We start from the raw sequence: 20,953 nt of genomic DNA on the forward strand, positions 1-20,953 counted from the left end.
AATATCAAACAATGTGGACATTTAATAGAGTAATTTTACCAAAGTGTGTTGCAGAAAAGTATATACAAATGTGTATTAGTAATTTATTTACTTTTAAGATATTTAATTACAATTTCACAAAAAGCTTATCAGCTTTCTTCCCAGCAGATAGTAAATGGAAACTGGAAAAGCAGTACAGCTGTGGCCATGTGATGTCAGTTTACAGCTTGGCCTGTGCCTTCTTTAGTTGATCCCTCAGTTCCAAATGAGCAATGGAGGAGAGGTGCACCTCATCTGGTCCATCAGCAATGCGTAGAGTCCGCACATATGAATATCTGAGGAAGAATGTGGTAATGCTGGCATCAGGAAGAAAATTGGTTTAAGGCTCACGTGTGGGAGAATAAAAGTCAACTTACAACTGTGCGAGTGGAACGTCTCCAGACACACCTGCGCCTCCGTAAACCTGTATAGCACAGTCCACCACCTTACACGCCATTCTGGCTGCTGCCACCTTAATCATAGCAATCTACAAAAACAAAACCCGTAAAAAATACCTTTTAAGAACTCAGTCACTTTTAACAGGTAATTTCAGATAGCATGGTCGCTGAAGATGTCAGTGTAGTAGGGCATAGAAAAAGTCAAAGTATAATAAAAAATAATATAGCATAGCATGTTAAAACAAGTGAAAAAAGTCACAGTATAGTATGTCGAAAAAAAGTATTAAAAGAGTCATGACTCATTTAATACTTTTTTATAGTATAGTAAGTCGAATAAAGTAATAGTATGTTGAAGAAAGTATTAAAGTCATAGTATAGTATTGAAGAATATATTTGATAGAACATGAGTAAGAGAGTCTCAAGCCACCTTGACCTTGCTTTCTCTGTCTAAAGGCCTGGGAGTGATAGTGATAAGACTTGTGGGGGTGCAGCTGGATCGGAGAAGCGCCCAGTAAATTCATTAACACCATATCAAAATTAACTAGCCAGATACGCAGAGAGAACAATGGTCTAGTGATGGATCTGCACGAATTGTGGTGGGAACTGGAGGCCTGGACCAGGTGCACTGATAACGGCACATACATCGTTGCAGAAGGATAAAGAGAGAGGGTAATGTTAGGTCGGGCATTCAGACTCCCGGAAAGACGGTTGGCGGTAGGGCGAGAGAGGATTGTCTTGAAGGAAGTCTGATTGCTTATGCATAAGATGTCACAGTACTGTATATAGTATGCCATAAAAAAGTCATATTATAGTACACCATAAAATGTTATAAAAATAGTTATAGTAGGTCATAAAAAATGTCAAATTTTTTTAAGGTCATAGTTTATAGTATGCATATACATATATGTATATAATGCCATGAATAAGTCATAAAATGTCATAAAAAGTCTTAGTATAGTAAGTCATAAAAAATGTTATAGCATGTCATAAAAATGTCAAAAAAGTCATAGTATTCCATAAAAAATGTCATGAAAATAGTCATAGTATAGTCCTTCATAAAAATGTTGTATAAATAGTCAAAACAAAGTGTCATGGAAATAGTCACAGTATAGGACTTCATAAAAAGTATATGTAATAAATGTCATAGATGCCATAAAAAAAAAAGTCATAATAAAGTACGTCACAAAAAAATGAATAAAAAAACTCACAGTATAGTATGCCATAAAAAATGACAAATAAGTCAAAGCATGGTATGTCACCCCCAAAAAACCCCACAAAAAAAATTTTTAAAAAAATTTTTCCTTAATGTTAACCCACTGGGACAGAGCACTTTACTGTGTCCAGAACAGACTATTGCGTTCCTTCCACCCATTTGCAGTTCTTCAGCTTGATCGGCATGTTTCCATGCGCATGTTCAGCTTCTTTTTTTTTTTTTTTTATTTACTCAACCTGCATCTAAAAACCTGTCCACTAGGTGTCAGCAGCAGGAAGGAGTTCAACACATGTTGCAGTACCACAGCCCTGAGATTAAAGTTAGAGGAATCTCTGGGGTCAATGTTCACATACATGTTGGTACAGTTTCTTTCCAAATGTGCGCCTGGAGGTAGCCCGCTGGCAGAGCAGCTCCAGTGCCAGCTCGGCCACACCAACAGCCCTCATACAGTGGTGCAGCCTGCCCGGCCCCAGACGACCCTGGGCAATCTCAAATCCCCTGCCCTCTCCTGGAAACAAACAAACACACATATACACAGTGGGACATAGCCCAGAGGAATAACAGAAAGAGATACTATGAATCGTCACTGCCTATTGACCTCATACACATAATTGTCAAGGCAGAATCACTTAATTGTCCAAACACAATAAAGGAATGATCAGGAATAATGTTGGCTTTATATGTGTATTGTGCTTCTTAAAAAGACCTTGAGTAATATAATAAATAAGTGGAAACACAAAGCGCGATAACGTCTCTTACCCAGAATAATGTTGGAGGCAGGGACACGCACGTTTTCAAAATGCACTTCAAAGTGGCCACCGTGGATGGCATCTGAGCTCAGAAACAAGGGAAAAGGACTGGTTAACTCACTCAGGAAAGCTCATTTGTCATGTTGCATGCACAAATGAAATTAGTATTGTGGAAAACAGGAAGATATACTGTAGGAAATGAGGATGTAATGACAGAGATTATCCTGTACCATCCTGTCCAAACACGGTGAGCGGTCTGTCGAGCTTGACGCCTGGTGTGTCCATAGGGACAAGGATCATACTGTGTTGGCCATGCCTAAGAAACACGTTTATAACCAAAGCTTTAAAAGGAATGACACAGTTTAGTTTGACCACATTTTTTTAAAATATTATTTCTGATATAATTCCACAATAAACATTTTGACTAGATTTTTCACGCTGCTCTAAACATGATACATTTCAAAGTGGTAATTGCTGCTGAGAATTGTACTCCCTTTGCGAACAAGCTTGGGTGTGTGCCTTGTTACACTGCTGACAAAACAAGGATAAAGTGCATTACATATCTTGGGTGTGGTTGTTTCTTCTTTCCATGTACATCTTAAATTCTTCTAACTGATGAGCGTTGGAGCCAATTACATGTGCCACATCATTTAACTGATAACAAGTGTCAAGTAACAGTAACCCTAACCAAAGTCAATTTTATTATAATAGTGGCATGGAGGGAAGTTAATGGGAGAAATTGCCTCTAAAAGGTAAAGTGCAATGGTACACTCACAAGCACAGAACAATTTGAATTAGTGGAATTTTGCTTACAAAAATCTTGGAATTATAAAACCTGTGGTTAAACACATGACATCATAAGCCTAAATGGCGCAGATAAGAAGTATTTGTTATATATTCCCACTCACCAGAAGAGGAAATAAACATGCCGATATTCTTCACCACATAACTGTTCTACTGACCTGCTGCTAACATTCTGAGGACCGCTCCGGCACATCACAATGGCCACTTTGCATTGGGGATTGCCAGCACCTGCGAGGAACAGTCAGTGCTTAATTTGTATTCATGTTTTGTTGCTGTCTGGAGGTATAACAAAACAATGAGACAAGCACATTTTTTAAAAGTCTGACTCGGTCCTTAACCATTCCATTGCCCGAGTCTGGTGGGGAACAATGTGCGTTCTTTTTTTTCAATCTAGTGACAGATTGATGGCATGAGACCAGCCAGCTGAGACAGCCACAGGTTGATTTACATTTCCTGAGTTGGATTCTTTCACAATGAGCGACATTTAGCTCGCCTATAAGAAAATGTTTGTTGGAGAGGAACGTTTTCTTTGCTGGATAAAATGCTTCTTTAATGGGTGCAAAAACGTAAACAAATACTGTAGAAAACACACAGAGGGCAACATCATATGACATATGGATTATTTTTTTCAAGATATTACACAAACTAGATACAGTGAAAATGGAGTGATGATGTGAAATGTTTGATAATCAGATAGCTGAAGTGCACAGAGTGACGATGAACAAATGCAGAATCTTTCAGAATTTCCCTGGTCAGAAGTCCACTTCCAGACAAACAAACCATCTCCAATGTGGCCTTGGGTCCCTAAGACAGGGTGACCAATGCTCTGCCTTCCGGTTTATATTTCTGTACAAGTGGTAAAACATATGGACACCAGACAGCAACAGATGACACATCAACAGTCATTGCATATTCACAGTAGGAGAATGACAGCATGAGTGCATGTGGACACTTTACCAAACACAATCTGACAGATGTTTAGTCTTTAAACGTAGTGCCTGATTGCAGAAATTTAAACAAACTGTACGTGATTACATTTCACTGTAACAAAGCACAAAAAGTTACACGACTCCACCCAAAAACCACATCTAGGAAAGCGCTTTTGGCTCAGGGACAGGTTGGGTTTTCCTGTGAACCCGTATCTAGGTTTAATGGTCTATGATCCAAGGTGAGCCCTGTTGCCATGCAGCCCTGCCTATACATGTCCTGGCACTACTGGAATGAAAATAAACCGTCGCAGCCCAGTAATCTGTCTTATCCTAAGAATGTCACATCTCCTTTTTTTTTTAAACTGTTCGCGTCAATACACATACTTTAAAAACCACATTTTTTTTTCTTTGCCAGAAATGTCTCCCTTAAATAAATGTATAGAAGCATGGTTTTGTATGGCTATTTTGTGTTCCCAAATCCTTTTGGTTTGTTGATTTTTATAGAATGTATTTATATACAGACACATAAAAGAGAGTAAAAGAAAGTGTGAGAGATGGAGAGAGATTAGAAACAAGTGAACTGTTTATGAGGGAGCTGAAATAAAAAAAAAATAAATAAATAAAAAAAATAGGAAGCCAAAGTACTGCATTTAAAAGCATCTAAAATAGATGCTAATGTAAGCGAGGTTGGTAAAAAATATACAAAACACACCATAACAATAATAATGGCTGCATTCCAGTAAACAATATGCCTTATAAATGGGACAAAACATTTATATTCACACGGTACGCTATTTTATATCCTCCTTATCATTTCTTTTCTGGCAGATATAAACAAAGGGACTCCCTGCGTGTCTTCAAGAGTGAGAGATTGAGTTCACAATTTATCCGAGTTTGAAAAACAGCTTCTTTTTGTACGGTGACTTGCACAGTACAGCAAACAAAGACCGAAAGAACTAAAGGAATATTTGTTCATTCTTTTATCCCGTACCATACGGTCTTAAAGAGACACACGCACGCATGTGCGTGCAGAGCTACGTGGTGAAGAGAGGTGCTCCTAGAGTGTCAGCAGTGAAGGGAGTGGGGAGGGCTGAGGCAAAGCGATCAGTCACTACAGTCCTGTTGTGCACACAGCGTTTCTCCTCAGGATACTTAACTGTTTGTGTGTTTTTTTAAAAAAGGATATCCCCAACTTTACAAATCCCACAAAAAGGAACAGACACAAGGTAAGAACATCTTTTCAACTTTATCAACCACTTTACACAATACTTTTCCATCAACTACAAAACAAGCCCAACTATCACTAGACTACTAAAATTTGGAATGTATTTTTATTGCATCTTCTTTACTATATTATGTGCCGTCAGAGTTGTATATGGAGAATTGTTTAGACGCTTTGTTTTTTGAGCGTGTAATACTATTTTATATAGGTTAGTATTAGTATTGTTTTGATTTGAAGTCAATAAACTAGCAAACTACATTTTACATTGAAAATACATTGTATTGTGCCTTGTTTTCCTCATAGTCAAAGCTTCACTTGAGTGTTAGACTAACAGTCAAAGTCCTGCTCAGGATATTTTATGATATTATTGTAACCATAGTGAGGTAATGATAAGGTAAACGTAGCCTTTTGCTTTCCGTTTCCTCGTTTGTGTTTGTCTCCGCAGTGTTTTAGCCCTTTGTAAAACACTTTGTTCTCTCACAATGTCGTAGGACTAAAGTATATTATTATTATTATTATTATTATTATTATTATTATTATTATTATTATTATTAGTAGTAGTAGTAGTAGTAGTAGTAGTAGTAGTAGTAGTAGTAGTAGTGTCAGGATAAAAAGGACTTCTGTCTCAGTGATTTTAAATTTTACTATGCATTTCTTTCTACATTTCTTTCTACTACGTTTCACTTCCCTTAAATTTTACTTTTTTGTGAATTAAATAAAATACAAAATATATAAGATTAATATCGGAGTACTTCCAACTCAGTTTGATCATGATGTTCCTCAAGAATTGTTGAATTGATTATTTTTCCAAGCAACAAGAAAGCTCTGTGTTTGATCAGTGACAGTAAAGGTCACCATGTACACCCACATACACACAGTATTGGGTTTACTAGTCCTCAGTAGACACAACATCTCTGTCTGGATGAACATCTGGGAAGGGGACATTAACCACATGATTCTGGATGAAAGTCTCACATCAATGGCAAGTCCTATTGAACCAGCACATACCATATACAGTAAAAGCAACATCCTGGATTTGAATCTGGCAAGAGACCTTAGATCCACTTGTGTGTCATCCTCATCCCTCACTCCACATATTTCCTGTCGACTTTTTCTCCCACAGGCAAAATGACAGTGTACATGTGGCTCAATGTGTTCACAGATCAGATAAGGTTTACAATCTGATAAAAGATTGTCCTACATAATGCTTAGTAGACTTTTACTGTTATGCACGTGGGAAAAAATGAGAGCTTTATGAGGAATGTTGCTGGGGTTGTGATTAAAGGAGTAGTATACCAAATGCTGCCATTTTCCTAGTCAGTAGATCAGTTAGTATCCAACAGAATACAAACTAACTATATTCAAAAGGTAATTAGTTGCTTTGTGAGTCTCTTGTCCTCTTTGTGTTCACTGGGGTTATTCAAGCCCACACACTGTTCAGACAGACACGGCTTAAGCCATTAGGGAAACCATGCAGGAGAGACTACTTTCATGCAGAATAAAGAAAGAATTCCCTTTTCCTGTTTCTGAAGAAAAGCAGCTCATGGTTTACAAATGAACTGTGGGTCTTGTGTTAAATAACACACAAATTACATGTTTATGCAACGGATTGATTATATAGCCCATATATCAAAACGTGCAATTAAAGAGGACAAAGTGATTTTTTTCCCCATGTAAAAATAAGACAAATGCTTCCCTAAATGTGTACTCTTTTTGTTTTCTGTACAGCAAAAAATGGACGATTTCTATTATCACGACGAGGAGGACTCCAGCTTAAATGACAGTTATGATTACAATTACGAACACAGTGTTTGTGACAAGGAGGCAGTGCGCTCTTTTGCCAGTGTCTTCCTCCCGGTCATCTATGCCCTGGCTCTGGTGGTGGGCCTGGCTGGGAACGCCCTGGTAGTGGTAGTGTACGCATCAAAGCTCCGACTACGAACCCTGACAGATGTGTGCATCCTGAACCTCGCCATTTCGGACCTGCTGCTTCTCTTCACCCTGCCTTTCTGGGCGGCTGATGCCGTCCATGGCTGGAAGCTGGGTTCGGCAGCCTGCAAGCTCACCTCCTTCCTCTACAGTACTAACTTCAGCTGTGGAATGCTGCTGCTGGCGTGTATCAGTGTGGATCGCTACCGCGCTGTAGCCCACAATCCATCAGGCAGGACTGGGACAGGTCCCCGGGTAAGGAAACAGTGGCTTCTGGTGTGTGTGGTGTTGTGGGCTGTAGCCAGCTTTCTTGGCCTTCCTGAACTTATCTTCTCCACAGTGAAGCACTCCCATCACAGGATGACCTGTACAGCCATCTACCCGCACAGCATGGCTCGACCTGCCAAGGCTGCCCTGGAGCTGCTGGAGGTGACCCTTAGATTCTTGCTACCTTTCTTGGTCATGGTGATGTGCTACTGCTGGGTAGGACGGGCACTGAGCCGTGCAGCTGGGGTGCAGAGAGACCGGAAGTGGCGTGCCCTGCGTGTCCTGCTGGCTGTTGTGGCTGTATTCCTGCTCACCCAGCTGCCCTACAACGTGGTCAAGCTGATTCGAGCGATGGACATCATCTACAACCTCGTGACTGACTGTGAAGTCAGCAAGGGCCTGGATAAGGCTGTCCAAGTGACAGAGGGCCTGGCCCTGACCCACGCCTGCATTAACCCTGTCCTCTATGCCTTCATTGGATCGTCCTTCAGGGGACATGTCCTCAAGGCTGCCAAGCACCTTGGACAGCGACTCGGGAGACACCCGAGACACGTAAACACGGAGCCTGCAGTGGAGATTGCACTCAACACGTGCACTCAAACGCAATCCCAGTCTGGTTCAGAAGACCAAGAAACCACCACCTTTACTATTTAAGACTCAAAACATGTATGCATTTACCTGTAAGCACCTATACAAAATGTCTATGAATATATTTAAACATCATTACTATCATTAAAGATAGACATCAATAAGCATATATATTAATTCTTACAAGATATATGTACAGTGAGTTTATATGCACTAATGTAGCAAATAGTTTTATATACATGATGTATTTTGTTAAATAGAAGAGATTTTCAGTGACATGCATCTACTAACATATGTGGCAATTAAATGCAGCTGAAACTCAAGATGCTCCGAGTACTTCGCTGGTTCCTCACGACAAATCCAATTCAACTTTACAGTCTGTGCTGTCTTCCATGAGATCCTCTGCATCTCATTTTATTGCATCCCGTGGTTTGGGTTGGGATGACTTGCACAGTGGGTGACCCATTAACTTGAAAAAAATTTGGCAAACAAAGAACAGGAAACGCAGGAAGGACCCCTCCATGTGGTCAAACTGGAAACAAAGCAGCATGTTCCTTGGAGAATCTTTGATTAAGACATTTTCATCCACTCATCTTTATTGTATTTAAATAATATATGCTTGAGAGTGCAAATGGTTTGCAGTGGAGTGCAATTAATTTGCTCTATGTAATGACTTAACAGTTTAGTGGTATATAAATGTTCTCCCCAGACTGCTAAAAATGGTGACTTTGATCTTTTTCCCTTTAAAATGACTCAATGCCATCATATAACATTATGCTCAAGCTAACCCTATTACAGTACATTCAGTGCATATGAAGTACAGACTCAGAGCGTGGGATGGCCACCGTCCAAGAGTTAACAGTGCTTTACTCAAGCCTGTTTACACTACTGCAGCTAAGACAGAGAGGGGTCTTCTTAATTTGGCAAAACCTCCAGTCCATATCCACCACAACAGCTCACAAAGATCTTTACAGTTAAAATGCTTTCATTGTTTACAATTATTTCCATCTGCAGTACCTGTTAGTCATCCTCCAGTGTAATAGCTTCCAGCTTGGATGCGTGAGAGCTGAACGGTAACAAACTAGGTGTGTTTAACCAAGACAAAGGTTTTGGCTACAGTTTCAAAAGCCTTTAAGCAGAGGAATGACTGGGTTCCCAGGAAATACAACACAAGTATTAAGTTGTATGTCACAAGACTAAATAGGTAAACAAGGAACAAAGCCATTGTTGAACTCTGCCGGTACAGTCTGCATTTCATTTGAATTCATTATGATCTGACCCAGAAGTACATCAGGCTTTCTTAAATAGTAAATGATTAAATAATTATTGGCAGACATTACGTGTCTCAACTTCATTATCTATAACACCAAATTATATTGATAGGACAACTTTACAATCTTAACTTGGCCTGAAGAAAACCAAAATTATAATAACTTATTACGATTCCATTCCACAAGCAACTACTACTAATGTAAACATGTACATCTTCTGTTCTTGGTTTAGTGTGTATGCAAATACAAACGCCTGTGGCTTAAAGATAAAAGCGGGTCTGGGAATCATTTTAGTAAATGATCATGCCTATGGACAGTGTTATATAGCTCCCACACCACAGAGCTGCCCTAGCAAAATCTACAGTACATACCCTCCTATCTAGCTACTGGCGAGTTTTCATAAAAAGGGAAAGCAAAAAAGAAAAGGGCAGCATTCTGTAGCATATGTGGCAACATTTTCCATATAAATGGATATGCCCATAATTCCAGTCAAGTTTAACTTACGGTGGAGTTATTCCATGACAAGTTATAAAAAAAGAAATAATAATATAACCTAATGCAGGAACTGCTCTGAAATTATAATGAAATACAGCATTCAACTGCACAGTTCCTCCTTTAGCGAAAATGCTCTGAAGGCCGCCAAGGGTCTTGGAGAGTGTTTTGGGAAACACCCGCAATGACAGTGAGGATGTGGCAGTCAACACTGCATTTGATACTTGGAAAAAATGACAAACCATTGCAAAAAATTACCCTTACGTAATTTCAATTAACACATCGCCTAGTTTTACTTTTCTTTTTGTTAAATCGGTTTGAGAGTGTCTGGACACTGTACAGGCACCAAACCTTCCGTTTTCCACTCTTGAATATACATATATATATTATAAACATATGTTTTGCCACAAAAGCAGCCACAGGTCACGCTAAGTATGAAATGGCCTATTAAATTGACTTCCCCTTGGAAATAATGAAGTGTGTCTTCTTCTTCTTAAAACACATCAGCATTCTTTCCTAACAGAGATATATATTTGTGCTGGCAGAGGAGGTTCTCACAACACCAGAATGTTTTTTTTACTGATGGAAATTTCACTTCCAAGGAAAGGAGCAACAGAGCAACGGAAAGAGACTAAATACAGACCTATATGACTTGGACAGTGCACTTCATAAAGTCAATTCTGCTCATTCTTGGTAAACCATAGCGCTTTAGGTTTTCAACAACAACAATCATGTGCAGTCAAAAAAAATGTATCACAAGAGGCCACCGTTTCTCTTTAAACTGGGATACAAAACTTCAGACCAAAACTGTCAGAGGAAACATCTGGAATAGCTTTCAATTCACAGTGATTTAGGAGGTGCATGATAAACATCTAAAAGCACTAATACGCGTTTTGGATATTTAAGTGATAACCATCACTTAAATCCTAAATGCGTTGGACTTAATTTAACAATGTTGGTGACATACTTTGCAAAGTCAAATTACGTTGTTTAGTAATTTTAACAGGATAATATGAACCAAACTCATTTATAGAACAGAGGCCAAACATTGACTAAACAGCACTATAAACCATATGACTACTGACTCACATGAGTCACCGATTAGCCTGAGTCAGAGGCCCCGTTTTCACTTGGTATGAATGGATCACAAGTGGACAGCTCCAAGTACAGGTGAAAACACTCACACCCAGACCCCATTTGGAGGTGGTCTAAGCCACATATGTCCACATTCTTATAGCAGTGAGAACGGGTATGCGACCTGGGTCACATTAAGGACCGCCTACTCAACTGTGAGCGTAAGTACATACTGATTCTAAGTATTTCTCAAGTCACAGAAACCACTGAGAGTGACTCATGTGTTTTGGATGTTATTATCATAATGTCGGCAATGTGTCTGTGTTTTTGTTCCGGTGCTGCATGCTCTTATATCCCCAGCTGTCTGGAGCTCTGTTCCCAGCTGTTGCCTGGAAAAAGCAGCCGCCGCTATACAATAATGTAATTTTTAGTTTTATAAAGTCTCGCATTGCCAGACCTATCTCCACTGGGCTGTCTGGAGTAAGCCGGCGAACCTCCATTATTTTGTTATTTAAATGCTTTTATTATGAAGCAGCAAAATCTGGAAATGTTGGGTCCTTATCAGCAGTAACGTAACACGACTAAAACATGAAACGTTAAATAAGCGGATATAATATAGAAACTAAACTTCAAACCACAGAGATTCAGTTAGAAGCTACAAACGTACTGAGAGCGGAACACACACAGACTTTTAGAAAAAAGGTATTTCTCTTCTGCACAGGTCCCGCCACCATCGGTAGACATCCTTATGTTGGCCCACAAATAGGCCGTGCGCAGCGCTTTTTCAGTAGTCATTGCACATTTCTAATGTGTGATTTATGGGAGGGTAATAACAACTGACATTTATTACACACGCACACACATACAACCAGCTTATATCCAAATGGAAATGATGTACGTGTTTATTTGGATATGGAGCGGGGAAGTGAGATCCTATCACAAGTGGTCACTCGGGACGCATTTAAAAGACACTTTCTACTGCCAGATGGGAACACATGTACCTAGAGCTATCCACTTGTGATCGGCTCACTCAGAACAGATTTACATTTTAATTTATTTTAAGGGCATTTAGCCATCTTGTTCACCTTGAATCATTTACAATGACAATTAGAGGTAAAACATCAATTGATGAACACTGACTGTGTGTTGTGATTTGAATCGGTGGCCTTTTACTGTTCCAACCTGCTGGCAACCCAAAGCTGCTCGGAAACATTTTTGCAGAATGAAATGAATCCAACATTTTTCTACTTTTAAAAACGTGCTCATGTTATATAATGCTTAGAGTCGAGTCATCTGCCCTTTTTTGTTGTCCACATGTTAGCAGTTTGGGAAAGCATTTATCTCTGTGGTGCTTTGTTAGTACATAATTGTCAATTATTTTATTTTTTTTTACATAATCGCTGCTTCGTTGTTTAACCGCAATTAATTTCTAACATTAGCTAAGGTCCAAATGGGTATGACTGTTGATGGTAATTGACAGTTTTATGTTCATTTAAGAAAAAAGTACAATGTTTTATAATACTCGTGTTATTACATTATCTGGGTAACATAACAGCAATATAACCAACAGATGGTATGGGGGGGATCTGTTAGCAAAAGTAACACATACATATTTTTAAATTTGACTGAAAGAGACAATTATATTGGTAATCGCAATTATTTCTGAGAATATTAAATGTACAGTAAAATTTGTTTTTTTTTTTTCCTTATATAACCAATGGAAATAGAAATGGACATACCACTGCTCCACCATTTCTTGCCGTTTATGACGTAGTTGTCTTCATCCCTGCGAATTGAGCACTCCATGTTGGTTGCATCACTGGAGGCCACATCAGGCTCTGGGAAAGGGTCAACAGGTCAGCATAACATAAACATTTTACACTAAATAAAATATAATAAGCAATGAGACTTAGACAAACATGGTTTTACATCTCTAATCCCCTACTTTTGTTTTATGTTCCATCTTTTCCGATATTCTGGATTCCAACTCAAACCACCAGGCAGAGTGGTTAAAATAAATGGAGTGCACTCACACCGTTTCCATACCTAAACTCTATAGCAGATGACTCTAAACGAAGTCAGAAGTAGTGTAATAAATCGACCCTACCGGTGACAAAAAACAACAACAACCCCCAAACCACGAATAATCACAATCTGTGTTTACGAAAACCCATTGGGAGGCTCACACCCACTATAATCGCCTCTGGCAACAGCTTGCTGTGGTTTCCAGGCAGTGTGGAAAGCAAAGGGGAAAAAACAGGGAGAAATTACTCATAGTGAGTCATAGGGTTTGCTGTTGGCATGTAGGGTTTTCAAACTACAGAGTCAATAGTAACCATGCCTTCTTACCAATTTAAGACCGGAACCATCACTGGAACGTTTGGCCAAAAATAATCAAAATATTTTAAGGAATGAGCTTGAGCAGTACCTTGGAAATGGGCAGAAAATTGGTTCTGAAAGGTATTTACAGTAAGTGTTTCAAGATACTCCTTCAAGCCTACACTTTCACCTTTTAAAATTACATCCCTTACACTTCAAACACTTATATCTCCACTGACTCTAGAGAAAAATGGTAGGTTTTCTTTGCTCAGCATTTTGTAAAGCACAGTGACCTGTGACAGGAAGCACATATTTGAAACTCTTTAAAATGATGGAGGAGGACATGGTCATGGAAATACCTGTCATACAGAAGCAGGAGCGTATCTCTCCTCTGAGCAGAGGCTCCAGCCATTTTCTCTTCTGCTCCTCACTGCCAAACATGTGGAGCACTTCCATATTCCCTGTGTCTGTGGAGAACCATCATACCACACACACATACACTCATTATGAACTACATTTGGAAAATAATATGCTGTACAGGACTTTAATCATACTGTTATCTTATCTGACAAACTAATACCTTAAAACTTTTTGTTTTAACCCCAGTGAAAAAAAACCACAGAAATTAATGGTTGTTATGATAAATACAAGGCTGAAAAAATTATCTATGTGTACATACAAAGTGCATGGTCATTGTGTAAGTCATGGCCTCTAAATTATCTCAACATTTTACACCATGTAGGATGTGTTACCAGGAGCCTGGCAGTTGAAGACTTCAGGGGCAAAGAGACAGTGTCCAGTTTCCTCTGCAATGTAGGCATAGTCCAACTGACTGAGACCACTGATCGAAGGCAGGAATAGGTTCCACAGCCCTGCCTCCCTGGCTTTCACCTAGACACACAGATACACGTTATTATACAGAGTGTAGAAAAATGTTGTCTACGGTTTGTTCTTAATAAATAAAGCTGAAAACGTAACTGTGAAGTTTTTATTTGTGTACACGGAGAGAGCAACCCTTACGTGAAAGTTACAGAGCAAAATAACGTCTCTGTCTCATAACAACTTCCATCTGTCTTTATAATAAGTAACAAACACTCCCATACCTAGTGCATTTATATGTATATGTTTTCCAATATGCGCTGATATGAAAACCTTTTTAAAGAACATATGCAGAAAACGGTGCTTGGGGTGATTTAAAAAACGGAGTGTCTATTTGCACCCTCGGTACGAATAGCCTCGGCCACACAGCTGAGCTATTTACACCCTGTGACGTAACAACAAAAAAACGTTGCTCGCGTGCACCGAAATCATGGCGGACGTTCATCTTCCATGACCGCAGAAACTGGCATATTAGGGAAGTTTTGTCTCTAAAGTTTATAACAATTGAATTTCTAGCGGAAAATGGATACTACAGTTGCGCTTTCTGTCTTCAGTGAAAGCATACAACCGTTAAGTTTGTTAGTTAGTACCTATGTTTTTGTATACAGTATGGTTACCTAGCAACCGAGGCTTGAAGAAACCAAGTGGTAAACAGTTGTTCAACTTCTTGAAAGAACTGCTAGGTGAGTGGTTAGTGTGCTTGCCTTTGGTATGGGAGTTTGAAGTTTGATTCCCCTCTGTGGTGATCTTATTTTTTTAAATTTGGATTGGATAATTTGCATGCAATTGCGCAAGTCAGGACCCGCGAACGCAAATTTTTTTTTTTTGCAGGGTGGTAGGGGAAGACTCATGAATATGCCTGCTCTGGTTGGGTTGGTTAGGTTTAGGCAAGAGGAGTGGGATGGTTATGGTTAGGGTAAGAATGTCAGGGCGATAATATTCCAAAAAGGTGTAATACATGAGTAGTATGGATAACTGTGTGTAAATATATGCCAAGGTACTGTAAATGCACAGGGGTGCAAATAGCATACACTGCTAATTGTACCAGGGGTGCAAATAGCATACACTTCTAATTGCACCAGGGTACAAATAGTATACTGCTATTTATTTTAATTCATTCTTTATTTAAATGGTCATTAATTGACTGATACTTAACATACTGTACTATTTAGCAATTTATTCTTTATTTAAATGGTCAGCAATTACCTTATACTGAACATACAGTACTATTTACTATGTATTTTATTTTTATTTATTTTGAATGTATCCATGTTCATTTATAGAATTGGTTGGCAATGTAATACATTGTATATATGTAATACATTGTGTATATATATGTATGTATGTATGTATGTATGTATGTATGTATGTGTATATATATATATATATATATATATATAATACATTGTGTATATGTATGTATGTATGTATGTATGTATGTATGTATGTATGGTATAATATGGTTAAATAGTCTTTAATAAAAGTCTTTGTTTAGGAGTATTTCATCGTACTCATATCACTTTTTTTTTTTAAAGAAAATTTTTGGGGCTTTTTAGGCCTTTATTCTTATAGGACAGCTAAAAATGAACATGAAAGGGGAGAGAGAGAGGGGGGAATGACATGCAGCAAAGGGCCGCAGGTCAGAGTCAAACCTGTAGCCGCTGCGTCGAGGAGTGAACCTCTATATATGGGCGCACACTCTACCAGTTGAGCTACCCAGGCGTCCGTAAAGGTCCATTTTCAATCCAGCTCAAATATTCACTAAATAGGCCACATATTGGTAATCAGTGAATCTTTCCCCTCTAAAATCGGTATCGGTTTAAAAAAGCTCACATTAGTAGGGCCCTACTATTAACCTAAGGCAAGCATATGTATTTCACCAGCCATTCAGCGAGATTCTGCTCTTTAAAACAATAAACTTTTAGTACATTATTATTAGCATCACAGTTAAATCACAATTTATTCCCCTACAATGTATATGCATGCGCAAACTGAATGTTTCTTTCAAAGTAGATTCTAGTGATGAAAAGCAGAGTTCAAGGAGTTGGAGCGGATCAGCAGAGACAAAAATGAGTGTATTTTTGTTGAATTTAAGCTGTAAATGATGGACTGCAGTGTGCAGCTGACTCAGAAAGGACGCCCACTGTTTAAACAAGATTTAAATCAAATTGGCCCTTGAACCTGCTGGATTGATTATAAAATAACGCATCTTGGAGTTATTATATTGAAATGTTTCTTTTGTTCTCTAACCCATGATCACTGTGTTTGGATTTTCTGTATGTTTAACTGTTGCTTGATTGCATCGCTTCTGTTGTATTGCTAGTGGTAACTTGGACAGGTCTCTGTTGAAAAAGGAATGTGGCCACTGAATTAAATAAAAAAGGTAAAAACTATCCTTACATACCTTTAGATCCTCTATTATTTCGGGGGGGTGCCACCTCTGTGGAGACCGAGCGTGTTTTGAGTAGTACTCTGCAACATCCTGGAGGAAAACAAAAAAATGTAAACAGCATTGCCAATTAATTAATTTCCCTTTGACTCCACTCTCACTTTTCTACTCCTGTCATCATAACTGTACTATAAAAAATAAATTCTGAAATACTTCTCAGACTTATTATTTCTGCAGGTGTTTTCACAGGAGAAACAAATCTGTTGTTAAATATGTTTCACAAAAATACACCACTCTGTCTACTGCTCCCACAAATAAAACCAAACAAGATTTGCAATCCCATCTCTTAGCCTCACACTGCTGCACTCCATTACCCAGCCAATGGTGCTGATTCTGCAAGCAACATAATTCATAAACTCAATAGACTCCTTGTTCTCTCGCTCAAATGAATACATCCTGATTGCATGAATGAACTGGTGTGCTCTGTCAAATCCTTTCATGTGAAAGTTAAAACTCTATCTTAGCAAACAAATCTCTCTTCTGTCCTTGGCAGGTCTTGGCACTGACCTCCTGAGCAGGAAGCACGTATTGTCTCATGAAGTCTTTGACCTGCTGGAGAACAGCCTGACCTTTGGCTGTCTGGAGGAACAAACCATCCTTTGTTGGTCCTGTGACAAACCTGGCAAAAAACACATCTCACACTTTAAAAGTCAACAGGAAATAATGGAAGCAGCAGCTGGATGCTAAATTCCAACTGTTCCTGACTTACATTTAGTAAGCAGGTGGAATCACTCAGTTTCCTGGCCTACAATAACACATAATTTAGACAATATTCCATTGATAACAGAAGGTTTGGGCTGTCTAATGTTGGTTATATCAAACTCTATTACTGCACATTGATGCATTTTACTAAAATAAATACCTAATAAACAATCTAGAACTTGTATTAACTTCTACCAAACTCAGTGGGTGTCTGTGACAGCTTACGGATAACATTACACCGGCACAAACATCAAGCATCTTTTAAAAGTAATTTATTGATAAACAACCACAGGCATTTTTTACACAACTCTAGTAACCAACCAACCTGCTGTGTGCAAGCTGCAAGGCAACCTTAGCCAAGGGCTCCACACACTGGCTGAACTCAGCTGCATTGGGAGCACTGGCATTACCCAGAAGGTGGCGTGCATAGATCCCCTGACAGATAGAAATGGTGGATAACAGAGAATGATAAATATCAGACTAAAAGCTAACCAGATCCATCTAGGTCCCTCTTTATACATATATACATATATATATATACACATATATATATATACACATATATACATATATATATACATATATACATATATATATACATATATATATATACACACACATATATATATATATATATATATATACATATACATATATATATATATATATATATATACACACATATATATATACACATATATATACACATATACATATACACATATATATATACACATATACATATATACACATATACATATATATACACATATATATATACACATATATATACACACATATATATATACATATATATATACACATACATATATATATATATATATATATATATATATATATATATATATATATATATATATATATATATATATATATATATATAAATATGTGTACTTGAGTAAATGCACTTAATTAGATTCTACCACTGAAAATAAGGACAAAATTGCAGTTGAACTTTGTACTTTTGTACTTAAATAGGTACAAACCTGAGCAATTCCTCCCATTTTAAAGACAGACATGGCCAGGTAGAAATTCCACTGTGGCAAAGCAGATGGGATATCCCGGCACCGGCAGTAAATGGAGATCAGGTCATCCACAGTCGGGATACCTGCTCATTGGTTGGAGAGACAAGGAGACGGATAAGGCACAACAATTAGTGGAACAGATACTACGTCTACACACATGTATGTTTAGACAAAAATGTTAGAGCACCGGATGTCCACATATTAGAGCAAGCGTTCCATATTTGTTATTTGTTTGTTACCTTCTATTCCTTTTAAGCTGCCCATTGTGCTGACAATGGGCAAGCCTGTAGGCCAGTAGTGAGGCATGAGGAAGTAGGCCAAGTCTGCCAAGGGCTGACCAGTGGTAGACAGTTCCCAGTCCAACAGTGCCATAACACGTGCCTAATGACAACAAACGCACTTTGTAGAGCATTACTGTCACATGAAGCAGACAATGTCGGTAAAGCAATTGTTTGCAACGTTGTACCTCTTTTGGATGGAATATCAAGTTGTCCAATCGGAAATCTCCATGGACAAGCGTGACCTCGTTATCATTGGCTGGCAAATTCTTCATCAACCAATCAGACAGTTCGTTCATGGCTGGAATGTCTCTGTGGGCTGTTGCAGTGTACTGCTTTGTCCAGGTGGACACCTTTAGAGATGGAAAGCCACTTTTGAATGTCAAAACTCTAACTCCCCTTTTCCAGACAAGATGCATAATGTTATTTTGATTTATAGAATAGGCTACAATGTGTTGTGCTCACTTGTCTCTTGCAGTAACCTGATCCTTTTCCATACCCTTCGAGGTTCAGTGATGCCAGGTCCAGTGAATGTAGCTTTGCCAATGCTTCCACTGCAGCCACATATAGAGCTGTTCTCTCTGCTGGGCTCACTTCAGGGAGACGAATATCCCTGAATATACGCCCCTGCTCATTAGGGAGGGATAAGCAAGAGTATCTTTTTTTCACAATAAGTATCTTTTCATCTCATCTCATTATATAACGGTAAAGTACGTATTTAGAAGCCAAAATCAGCTTGTGTCAGCAAGCAAACACAGTTGAGTCCAAATTCCTTCTTTTATCATTAGACTATAGAACAAAGGTCAAGCAAAACCGTAATAAATATATGAGCTGCAGGGAAACTGAAATTTGGCCTTGGTAGAACTTACCCTCACATGCTCCATTAAGTAGAACTCTGTTCCAATGATCTCAACATCAGTGCAGTGCAAGAGAGGCTGAGGTACAGGGAAGCCAGCAGAGAAAAGGGCCTTCTGCACCCGATACTCCCTGTCCACCTATAAACAAAGTCATAAAGCGCCACCATTCTATACTGAAACATCACCCACACTAACTTTTTTTTTTGCTTTCACAGGTCACACACAACCCTTAACCCCAATCGCTCCAGTGGAGCTGCTCAGTGGCCAGCAGACCAGACTGGGGTTGTACTGGGCAGCTTCCAGGTGTGAATGTGTGTAACTGTGTGAATGTGATCAGGGCTTTCCTTCAAAAGAGAGGCTTTCAGTGAAACTCTCCTGAATAAATAAAGGCTTCTGGGAAAGGACTATATTATTTTGTATTAATCGTAATAACAATGCAGACAGTTTTCAGTTGGTACACTTCCAAATAATTGTTAGCCTAAAGAGTGTTTGTCAGTGCACAACAGGTCGGCTGAACATGCAAAAATGTGAAATTTGTGAACAGACAAGCATACAATTTGCAATAAAATATTTTCATGGGTTTAAATGGACCTCTGTCAGTTTTAACCATATAGTTTATAGTTTTAACCAGCCATTAAGATTTTAGCAGTTATTTCAAGGAAATTAACCACTTATTCTAAACTCAACAAAACAATACCTTAATTTAAATAACTGTCTTAGAAATCTGTCTGCATTTCTTCAAATTATAGTTGTTTCCAAGAAATTATAAAATCTATTTGTTGCTTAAGTTTTGCAATATAAGCAGTGAAGATAATGCATTTGTCAAATTCAAATAAACACGTGGATTTATTTGTGACTGGCCCTTTTATCTTTATAGTTGGCTAAATATGTCAAAACCAATTCAGTTTCGTCCCCTGCTACACACAACAATGCTGCAAACTAATTCTAGTGCTCAACATTATTTTGACCAAAGTTGTTTATTTGTCAAAAACCTTACGTTACCTTGTGAGCTCCTGGCATCAGCTCACCAGGGGGTTTCTTCCTGAGAACATAGCTGTTTGAGGGTGTTTGGATTAGGAAGGTTGGGTTTGATTGCCCAGCGCTGAAAAGACAATTCGGTTAGCGTGTTATCATTTAGCTAAACATGCGCTGTGGAGTGGAGAAACTGTCAAAAAAAACTGTCTGTCTATCTTACCTGTACTGTCTGATAGTGAGTGTGTCATTATTTGACACCCGTGCCTTGACAGACAGATATCTTTGAAGTCTGTCAACACTGAATTTATGTTGCTGCCGAACAGCAGTTGTCAGCTCCTCCATGTCTCAGTTAACGAGTAGATTAATCTGTTGTTCCAGGTGCATTCATAGTTGAGCTAACTTTCACGGTGTTGATAGTGGTAGTCGGACCGTTTACGGCTGCACACACTGACGTAATTTTATGATAATTATAGTAATATCTTACAGAAATACAT

The 20,953-nt window shown here is 38.6% G+C and overlaps 2 protein-coding genes across 2 annotated transcripts; one reads left to right on the plus strand and one right to left on the minus strand.

The window, feature by feature from the left end:
• Window positions 1-63: 63 nt before the first annotated feature.
• acad11 (acyl-CoA dehydrogenase family, member 11) lies at window positions 64-20,912 on the minus strand. Its single transcript, XM_039790934.1, has 19 exons — window positions 20,680-20,912; window positions 20,487-20,586; window positions 19,497-19,622; window positions 19,093-19,254; window positions 18,816-18,980; window positions 18,589-18,730; window positions 18,311-18,432; window positions 17,629-17,738; window positions 17,109-17,220; window positions 16,557-16,634; window positions 14,026-14,164; window positions 13,633-13,740; window positions 12,694-12,792; window positions 3,341-3,410; window positions 2,609-2,694; window positions 2,389-2,460; window positions 1,971-2,137; window positions 396-505; window positions 64-314 (listed from the first exon to the last, which is right to left on the minus strand). The coding sequence occupies exons 1-19, from the start codon at window positions 20,799-20,801 to the stop codon at window positions 200-202; spliced, it is 2,205 nt and encodes a 734-aa protein (XP_039646868.1). The 5' UTR covers window positions 20,802-20,912; the 3' UTR covers window positions 64-199.
• Window positions 5,139-8,837, plus strand: ackr4b (atypical chemokine receptor 4b). Its single transcript, XM_039790500.1, has 2 exons — window positions 5,139-5,337; window positions 7,062-8,837. The coding sequence occupies exon 2, from the start codon at window positions 7,068-7,070 to the stop codon at window positions 8,181-8,183; it is 1,116 nt and encodes a 371-aa protein (XP_039646434.1). The 5' UTR covers window positions 5,139-5,337; window positions 7,062-7,067; the 3' UTR covers window positions 8,184-8,837.
• Window positions 20,913-20,953: the final 41 nt, after the last annotated feature.

The sequence above is a fragment of the Perca fluviatilis genome, chromosome 22 (assembly GCF_010015445.1).
Source record: "Perca fluviatilis chromosome 22, GENO_Pfluv_1.0, whole genome shotgun sequence".
Classification (NCBI taxonomy): Eukaryota; Metazoa; Chordata; class Actinopteri; order Perciformes; family Percidae; genus Perca; species Perca fluviatilis.